The sequence below is a fragment of the Coregonus lavaretus genome (assembly GCF_964263955.1).
Source record: "Coregonus lavaretus genome assembly, chromosome: 2".
Taxonomy (NCBI): domain Eukaryota; kingdom Metazoa; phylum Chordata; class Actinopteri; order Salmoniformes; family Salmonidae; genus Coregonus; species Coregonus lavaretus.
In genome coordinates, this window is record NC_139989.1 from 52708574 (window position 1) to 52719033 (window position 10460).

The 10460-nt window shown below is 43.9% G+C and overlaps 1 protein-coding gene across 1 annotated transcript; it reads left to right on the forward strand.

Annotated features, from left to right (window-relative positions):
* Window positions 1-2165: 2165 nt before the first annotated feature.
* On the forward strand, window positions 2166-6338 carry LOC311139610 (uncharacterized protein; the record flags this gene model as incomplete). The annotated part of the gene is made up of 6 exons (XM_084174521.1): window positions 2166-2292; window positions 2598-2722; window positions 3011-3160; window positions 3250-3289; window positions 6036-6113; window positions 6259-6338. Exons 1-6 carry the CDS (start codon window positions 2244-2246, stop codon window positions 6336-6338), a joined length of 522 nt encoding a protein of 173 aa, XP_084030647.1. The 5' UTR covers window positions 2166-2243.
* Window positions 6339-10460: the final 4122 nt, after the last annotated feature.

Genomic DNA, 10460 nt, shown 5'->3' on the forward strand with positions numbered 1-10460 from the left:
TTAACATTTTAGTCATTTAGCAGTTGCTCTTATCCAGAGCGACTTACAGAAGCAATTCAAGTGTAGTGCCTTGCTCAAGGGTACTTCAACAGATTTTTCACCTAGTCGGCTCGGGGATTCGAACCAGCGACTTTTGGGTTGATAGATCGGTAGATGATGCCTCTCCCTCAGTAGTTTGCCTGAATGTCCAAATGTTCTATTGTCATTAACATTGATGACATTTGACAAAGAAGATAACTATGTTTGATCTATACAGATGGATTCCACTCACATTGAAAGGTTATACTCTAGTGTTCACCCACAGTATGTACTGAACAAAAAAATTTATGCAACTTGTAAAGTGTTGGTCCAGTGTTTCATGAGCTGAAATAAAAGAACCCAGAAAAGCATATTTCTGAAAAATGTTGTGCACAAATTTGTTTACATCCCTGTTAGTGAGAATTTCTCCTTTGCCAAGATAATCTATCCACCTGACAGTTGTGGCATATCAAGAAGCTGATTAAACAGCATGATCATTGCACAGGTGTACCTTGTGCTGGGGACAATAAAAGGCCACTCTACAATGTGCAGTTTTGTCACTCAACACAATGCTACAGATGTCTCAAGTTTTGAGGGAGCGTGCAATTGGCATGCTGACTGCAGGAATGTCCACTAGAGCTGTTTCCAGATAATTGAATGTTCATTTCTCTACCCATAAGCCACCTCCAATGTCGTTTTTAGAGAATTTGGCAGTACATCCATCCGGCCTCACAACCGCAGACCACGTGTATGGCGTCATGTGGGCGAGCGGTTTGCTGATGTCAATGTAGTGCCCCATGGTTGCGGTGGAGTTATGGTATGGGCAGGCATAAGCTACGGACAATGAACACAATTGTATTATATCGATGGCAATTTGAATGCACAGAGATACTGTGACGAGATCCTGAGGCCCATTGTCGTGCCATTCATCCGCCGCCATCACCTCATGTTTCAGCATAATAATGCACGGCCCCATGTCACAAGAATCGGTACACAAATCCTGGAAGCTGAAAATGTGCATACTCACCAGACATGTCACCCATTGAGCATGTTTGGAATGCCCTGGATCGACGTGTACGACAGCGTGTTCCAGTTCCCGCCAATATCCAGCAACTTCACACAGCCATTGAAGAGGAGTGGGACAACATTCCACAGGCCACAATCAACAGCCTGATCAACTCTATGTGAAGGAGATGTGTTGCGATGCATGAGGCAAATGGTGGTCACTCCAGATACTGACTGGTTTTCTGATCCACGCCCCTACCTTTTTTTAAAGGTATCTGTGAGCATCAGATGCATATCTGTATTTCCAGTCATGTGAAATCCATAGATTAGGGCCTAATGAATGTATTTCAATTGACTGATTCCCTTATATGAACTGTAACTCAATTAAATCTTTGAAATTGTTGCGTTTATATTTTTGTTCAGTATAAGAGACAGGGCTTTGGGGTGTGGGGTTATCCCACCCTGGACCTTCAGAATTCCATTGGGGCCACAGTGGCTTGTGGGTGTAGATGTGTAAATTGAACTAAGTTAGCAAATGGAGTGACATGATTATAACTACAACTTCCCACCAAGCATGTTTGATTACCTATTCAAATCAAAATGTCCTAGTGTTCATCTAACTCCACGTCTTTATAAATCACAACTTTGAACACTTTGAACAATGAGGCACAATAAAAGGTACAGCCCATATCAGTTGCCTATTGAGAAAGTTATACCAAAGACAGTACAGTATGAAGATATGCTACAATTGCTTCTTCAATAGAAATCCCATATCACACTTGAAGGTGATGTCATGGCAATGTTGGCTAGCTAAGCTCATGCGCAGAAACATGTCATCGGTTCTAACGGTCGTCTCGTGCCAATCTGTGCATGTGCAGGCCGCCAAATCAAAGGCACTAGTTGGAGTAATAACATGTTCAAATACTTAAGAAATTAGCTCAACTCTATGTTGTGCCTTTAGATTTCAAGAAAATTAACAACTAAGGAAGAATCTTTCACTTCTCTCATTGACTTCTCAAACCCGAATCCCCGGCCTGGTTTACTTAGTCTGCTTAGCAAGCGTTCCCGCGATGTTGCGTCTCTGGGTTTAGAAACTGTAGTTATACAGTAACTTATAACTCCTCCTGTTTTCTAACAGGAACATACTGAAGCAGGAACAAGAAAAGTGAAACCTTTTTTACTGAACCAGCAAGCAAGAAGGCAGCTCTAAACAGACTAAAATGTATCTATTCAGCCTGTTGTTTGGCTTTTTGGTGCTCCCGTATCAAGGTAAAGACTAAGTTGTAACACAGTATTTGCACTTTAACATTGCTACATTGCTATAAAACGACCTGAAGGCAGAAAGTTCTCTTACTGTATTGTGTCACCTGGGCGAGGTCGGCTAGCAACCTGTTAGCCTCATACACAACCTGTTTGTACCTGTGATTTGTTTAACTGTATCAGGATCTCAAACATTGGTAACTGCGGTCTCTCTCTATTTCATTTTGCTTGTGCTTGTGTTTAAGGAAGTTTGTTAGTAACGTTAAAGTAAAGCTGCATCGAAAGTTGCACTAAAGGAATGTCTTCTTCCATAGCTTGCTTAGCATGCTCTCCCATCAAGAAAATTGACAGGTTCTGTGAAGATTTGAAGACGGGAGATGAATATGTGTACCAATATGAAACTCCGGCTGGATCTGAAATTGAGGTGTACTCCAACAATGTTAGTGGAGATCTTATGTTTTTATGCAGGATTTGTACTACAGGCTTCATCCTGATTCTCCACCCTTCCCCCAAAGTGCGCACTTGCACACTTCCCGCCATGGATTTCACAATGTTGGAAAGTCCCTCCAGCTAATGGAGTGTGCAAGTGTACACTTTGGAAAAAAGGGTGTAGAATCAGCACACAGACTGTATATGTTGGTATTTTTTCCCAGATAATAAGTACTATGTTGTATTACAAATCAGGGCTCTTTGATTCAATACCTGAATTCAATTATTTATTTTCTAGGGTGCTTTCCCACAGACTTCAATAGCCTACCGTGGATTGAACAAGCCTTTTGAGGCTAATGTTTCTGATAAAGTGATAGGAGTGAACAACAGTGCTATCATCCTCTCTGAATGCCTGAATCTGACATTCAAATTCTTTCATGTTCCCCAGGTGAGTCCTGTTATTATTTCACACAATTGATAATTTGATTGTTGCATATGATTTTATAGATACTAACTGCCACCATGTCTTCTCTTAAGGGCATGTTTGAGGAGTGCCATTTGCATTACATTGTTGCAGGTAAATAATTATTTTCCTGTTTTCTTTCATTTTAAACTGCTTGCAGTAGCCTAGGTATCTTATAAGAGCCCATACAGACACCCACATTATTATATTAGTTTGTCTGTCCAGAGGAGGAATTAGGTTGTGACACCTCCACGTTTTAATTTGACTGGTGGCAGGTAAACTAGCAGTTAACAGCGCTGGAGCAGTAACCAAAAGGACTCTGGGTCAAATCCCGAGCCGACTATGCAAAACATATTTTGATGGGCCCTTGAGCAAGGCACTTAACCCTAATTGCTCTGGATAAGAGCGTCTGCTGAAATGTAAAAAATGTAGACTGACAATTCAACTGACATTTTAATTTGCAATCTGACTAACACCACGGATGAATAGTTTAATATCAGCAAACTAATATAAAAAATATATATATATATATTTGTCACATGCGCCGAATACAACAGGTGAAATGCAACCTTACTGTGAAATGCTTACTTACAAGCCCTTAACCAACAATGCAGTTAAGAAAATATTTACTAAATAAACTACAGTTAGAAAAAGTAACACAATAAAATAACAATAACGAGGCTATATACAGGGGGTACCGGTACTAATTCAATGTGCGGGGGTACAGGTTAGTCGAGGTAAATTGTACATGTAGGTAGGGGTAAAGTGACTATGCATAGATAATAAACAGTCAGTAGCAGCAGTGTAAAAACAAAGGGGGGTAGATTAATTGTTCAGCAGTCTTATGGCTTGGGGGTAGAAGCTGTAAATGAGCCTTTTGGACCTAGACTTGGCGCTCCGGTACCGCTTGCCGTGCAGTAGCATAGAGAACAGTCTATGACGGGTGACTGGAGTCTTTGACCATTTTTTGGGCCTTCCTCTGACACCACCTAGTATAGAGGTCCTGGATGGCGAGAAGCTTGGCCCCAGTGATGTACTGGGCCGTACGCACTATCCTCTGTAGCGCCTTACGGTCAGATGCCGAGCAGTTGCCATACCAGGCGGTGATGCAACCGGTCAGGATGCTCTCGATGGTGCAGCTGTAGAACTTTTTGAGGATCTGAGGACCCATGACAAATCTTTTCATTCTCCTGAGGGGGAATAGGCATTGTCGTGCCCTCTTCACAACTGTCTTGGTGTGTTTGGACCATGATAGTTCGTTGGTGATGTGGACACCAAGGAACTTGAAGCTCTCGATCCGCTCCACTACAGCCCTGTCAATGTGAATGGGGGTGTGTTCGGACCTCCTTTTCCTGTAGTCCATGATCAGCTCTTTTGTCTTGCTCACGTTGAGGGAGAGGTTGTTATCCTGGCACCACACGGCCAGGTCTCTGACCTCCTCCCTATAGGCTGTCTCATCGTTGTCGGTGATCAGGCCTACCACCATTGTGTCATCAGCAAACTTAATGATGGTGTTGGAGTCGTGCTTAGCCACACAGTCGTGGGTGAACAGGGAGTACAGGAGGGGACTAAGCACGCACGCCTGAGGGACTACTGTGTTGAGGATCAGCGTGGCAGATGTGTTGTTGCCTACCCTTACCACCTGGTGGCGGCCCGTAAGGAAGTCCAGGATCCAGTTGCAGTCCCCGGGTCTTTAGCTTAGTGATGAACTTTGTGGGCACTATGTTGTTGAACGCTGAGCTATAATAATGAACAGCATTCTCATAGGTATTCCTTTTGTCCAGGTGGGAAAGGGCAGTGTGGAGTGCAAATGAGATTGCGTCATCTGTGGATCTGTTGGGGCGTTATGCGAATTGGAGTGGGTCTAGGGTTTCCGGGATGATGGTGTTGATGTGAGCCATGACCAGCCTTTCAAAGCACTTCATGGCTACCAACGTGAGTGCTACAGGGAGGTAGACATTTAGGCAGGTTACCTTCGCATTCTTGGGCACAGGGACTATGGTGGTCTGCTTGAAACATGTAGTTATTACAGACTTGGACAGGGAGAAGTTGAAAATGTCAGTGAAGACACTTGTCAGTTGGTCCGCACATGCTCTGAGTACACGTCCTGGTAATCCCTCTGGACCCGCGGCCTTGTGAATGTTGACCTGTTTAAAGGTCTTGCTCACATCGGCTACGGAGAGCGTGATCACACAGTCGTCCGGGACAGCTGGTGCTCTCATGCATACTTCAGTGTTGCTTGCCTCGAAGCGAGCATATAAAGCATTTAGCCTGTCTGGTAGGCTCGCGTCACTGGGCAGCTCGCTGCTGGGTTTCCCTTTGTAGTCCATAATAGTTTGCAAGCCCTGCCACATTCGACGAGCATCAGAGCCAGTGTAGTAGGATTCAACGCTTTGCCTGTTTGATGGTTCGTCTGAGGGCATAGCGGGATTTCATATAAGCGTCTGGATTAGTGTCCCGCTCCTTGAAAGCGGCGGCTCTAGCCTTTGGCTCGGTGCGGATGTTGCCTGTAATCCATGGCTTCTGGTTGGGATATTTACATACGGTCACTGTGGGGACGACGTCGTCAATGCACTTATTGATGAAGCCAGTGACTGAGGTGGTATGCTCCTCAATGCCATTGGATAAATCCTGGAACATATTCCAGTCCTTGCTAGCAAAACAGTCCTGTAGCGTAGCATCCGCGTCATCTGACCACTTCCGTATTGAGCGAGTCACTGGTACTTCCTGCTTTAGTTTTTGCTTGTAAGCAGGAATCAGAAGGATTGAATTATGGTCAGATTTGCCAAATGGAGGGCGAGGGAGAGCATTGTACGTAAGATCAGACAAAATCACTTCTTTGTCTGATCTTTGTCTGTAGAGAGGGGGCATGAGGCTGTGACAACTCCACCTATCAATCCGACTGACAATCCGACTGACACCTCCGGTGACACATCAGGTAAGTACTCTTAACTAATATAAAGACAGCTCATTACTGTCTACTGCATCTCCATCAGTCCCAATGGTTAACACATGATTCTGTGTCACTGCTTTGATAAAGAAAGTATTCAATTGAAATGACTTTACTCTCTGATTATACTCAGGAAATGGAGACAAAGCCAAAGCCACTAGCAACACAAAGGAAATCACTAATGAGTGTTTCCATATTGTTTCTTTTTTTTGACATTCTTCTTTGTCTTCGTCTTCTTCTTTTAAACAAATACTATTTTAGTGTTTTATTGAAACCAATAGACATTAATAAAGGAGATACTGATAGAATGGAGGTGTGAAGAAGAGTAGTGGGACCGGGATTCGAAGCAGAATAAATGATTTGGTCCTTTAGAACCTGCTTTATGTCAAATATTAAGTGCTATTCGCTTTATTCTGGAACGTCACAATGATCGCGGCGAGTTAGTTGCAATTGTGTTTCTATTTCCGGCAACATTCGCGCGACGCTGGCGCATGCAAAAGTGGTACTTTTAGTTGAGAGCTTGACAGTTTTACACTGACAGAACCGCACAAAATCCTAAAATCGATCAACATGACAAGCATTATATGTTCAGTACGAGGCTGTCACAATAAAAGGATGAAGAGGAGGCAGTTTTTACAACAGCAATGTTTTGAACACCAACCTCTACGTCGATCTGAATGTACCTGTGGAGCCCCATATGACCTGCATCCACCTCCTAAAGACGCAGAGTCTTTGCGGCTCTGGCTCAAAGCGTTGAACCTAAAGAAACCACCAAAACATCCCTTTGTGTGTTCCTACCACTTATCTGACAAGAAGCCTACAGTGGAGCATCCTTACCCAGAAAAATGGCTTGGCTACGATGCTCCACTCATGAAGAAGCATCGGGTGTTGGTCAGGCAGTCATCAGTGACAGGTAAGCCAAACGCTTGAGCAGTTTGCCTGCTGTCATTTTGTGTCTCCCTTTCGCTCTTGTATCTAAGCACAGTCTCCTAATAGCACAATTTATTTCCTCTACAACTCAATAAAACATTCCCATTTTATATATACATATTTATTATGATTATTAAATCTTATTAGGAGCGTCCATGCAGTATGGTGTTTTATTGTACAGTTTTGTTATTAATTGTCCATGGACTTGTTTAACAAGCCATACTGATTTTTTAACAGATGACACAACAGGCTCAAGTGTTCACCAAATTGAAAATGGGGATTGGCCAACACAGATAGATGGAATGGATATACCTTCAGAGAAGAATGCCCAAACCCAATGGGAAGACCCATGTAAAGCCCACTACCTGTGAGGCAGGGACACAGTGTCCAGCAGCACCTCTCTACAAAACCCTGCTGAGGAACGAAGCACTCTGTCGACTGCATACAGGCTTGTCTCTTGCTGCCTTTTCTACCCTGGTGGAACATCTTCTACTCCTCTACAAAGGCAGCTTTCAGTTAGACCTGACAGACCAACTCCTGATGACACCGATGAAGCTGAAGCTCAACTTGCTGCAGCAGTACTTAGCAGAAAGGTTTGGTGTTTCCCAGAGTATTGTCAGTTGAGTGATTAGTTATTGGATTGACATGATGGAAGAGAATCTGAGGGAGTACATTCCATGGCTGCCAAGGGAGACCATCCGTGCTACAATGCCACAATGTTTTAAGGACACTACCGAGGAACAACCTGCATTATTGACTGCTCAGAAACTGCTTTACAGAAGTGCAAGAATCTAGATTCAAGGGGGGAGTCATTCAGCCATTACTACGCCCAGAACACTATCAAGTACCTGGTGGCCATTGCACCTTGTGGTCTAGCGATGTTCATCTCCTCAGCATATGGAGGTAGATGTAGCGACAAATTGGATTCTGGGTTCCTGGAGTACCTCTGTCCAGGTGATGAGGTCATGGCTGACCGGGGCTTCACAATCCGTGATCTGCTACACGAGAGGAAGATCAAATTAACAATTCCAGCCTTCACAAAAAGAGGTGCAAAGCTGTCAGAGGAGGACACCACATGTACAAGACGGATAGCTAACGTGAGAGTTCATGTGGAACGCGTAATTCAAAGGCTCAAACGGTTTAGAATCAAACGGTTTAGAATCAACCTCTCATCTAAAATGGACAAAATACTTTGAATCTGTGCTGCCATGTGTAACCTGCGTGGGGATATCATTCATGAAGATGCTGAATGAACTGACCAGTCAAATGCCATTCACAGGGTCGATTTTCCAATATGAATTAAAATTGTGTCAAAAGTTACGTTAAATAAATTCATTCTATAACAACTCGACATGATTATTTGTTTTACATACTCATTAATATTAATAAAAAACTAAGCCATAAAAACAATTTCCACAATACTGTGACTGTTGATGCATTAAGTCAGGCTTTTTAATTGAAAAACAATTTGTTAATAGTAACTGCAAACAGGAAAGATATCTGACTACATACTTCTACAGAGCTGCATATATTTGTCACTCAGTGACAATCTGCCTGCCTGATGCTCCTCAACAATAAATGGCAGCATGTGTGTAAAGTAGAAGGCCTTCAACCTCAGGACAGCCTCTGCACAGATAGATGCATCATAAGGAACAGGGATGACAACTTGCTGGGATGGAGTCCAGATGAGCACCTTACTTTCTCTCAGTCCTGTGCAAAACATACCAATTTGCACCTGCATGTAGTAGGCACTTGGCCCACGTGGTTGCAGTTGGGGTGTGCCCTCCACCACCTTCACATCACAGGCTTTCCCATTGAAGACATCATCCAGAGAATCACAGCCCTTCCCCATGACAGGACACTTGATCTCCAACAGCTCCTTGGAGTACAGCAGTCCGTCAGGGCTTGCTGATAGCCATGGCTCTTCAACACTGACAACAGTGCCTCTGTGGTCCACAGAGTATCCACAGTCGTCCAGCCACTGGGAGGTCATCAGCTCATTATCTTTCCCGTAGCATGTGGTTGCATTCCCTCGGAACCTGGGATACAGATGCTCCTGGAGAAACTTACCAGGGTTGGTGGATTCCCTGACAGGGACCTTCTTAGCTGAGCTTGCAGTAAGTCAAAGCTTCCTTGAGTCATGCCACAAGTGTGAGGCACTCTGCTCCTTTGTGATCTGTTCCAAAGCAGTCGACTGGGTTGGGTCAAGTTTCACAAATTCATTGTAGAAGGACAGGCACTTCTGGCAGTTGTAATTGACATGCTTTCCATGTGGCTGGGAAAGAGTAGATACTCTATATTAAGTTATTATATGGAGTTAGAAAGCATTGAACAGAAGAGACACACATCAGTTCAAATACATTAAAATGGTACAGCCACAAATAAATATTCCTTTCAGTCCAATTTTACCTGGGATGCTACTGGCTGTGATATTATTGTCGGTTCAGCATTAACACACTTATAGAGCAGACTCCCCACAGGCAGATTCAGGTGTCTCAGGCTCCTATTCAATTCCTCCTGAGTGGAATGCAGGAGTGGGAGGCAGGGGTGGACATTCTGGACACTTTTCTGCATATTGGTCACTGGCCTTATGGTGTGTGAAGTCAATGCTGTTTAACCGTTTTGGCTCAAGGTTCCTCAGAGTCCCTGCATTCCATTGTCGCTGCTCATCTGTGCAGGCTATGCCAGTTACCCAACTGGACACAGCATTCTGCACCTGTGATAGAATGTTTGTTACAAAAAAAGACATTCAGAGAAAATCCCATTATTAACAAGTGTGTGACTGAGGACTATGCGATCAACTTAATGAAAACACATGCAAGTTTCATCATAAACTTACCTTGCTATTGTTGCCAATGAGATGAGACCACTTATACTTACCATACTTTAGGAATTACCCCCAACCACAAGGATATTTTACCAACCTTATTCACCCATGTCAGTGTAGCTGTAGGTGGGTGTGGTGGTGGAATCAGGCGCAGGACGCACAAAGTAAGTCCAAAAGACTTTAGTGGTTTAGCAAATAAACACAGCACGAGGCGAGAAACTCCGCACGCAGGCGAAAATAAAACGGGCGCACTAAACACGTGCGACAAAATACTCCAAAAATACAAATGGAGAGCAGCTCAACCGAGCAAACTGTGTAGACACAAGCAATACGCACGACAGTGAAAACAATCACACACAACACTAGACAAACACAACGAGAACTTATAGGACACTAATTACACTAAACGATAACAGGTGTAACAACAATCAGACAAAAGCAAACAAACATAGAAACATGCAACGGTGGCAGCTAGTATTCCGGAGACGACGAACGCCGAAGCCTGCCCGAGCAAGGAAGAGAGGCAGCCTCGGCCGAAACCGTGACAGTACCCCCCCCCTTGACGCGCGGCTCCAGAC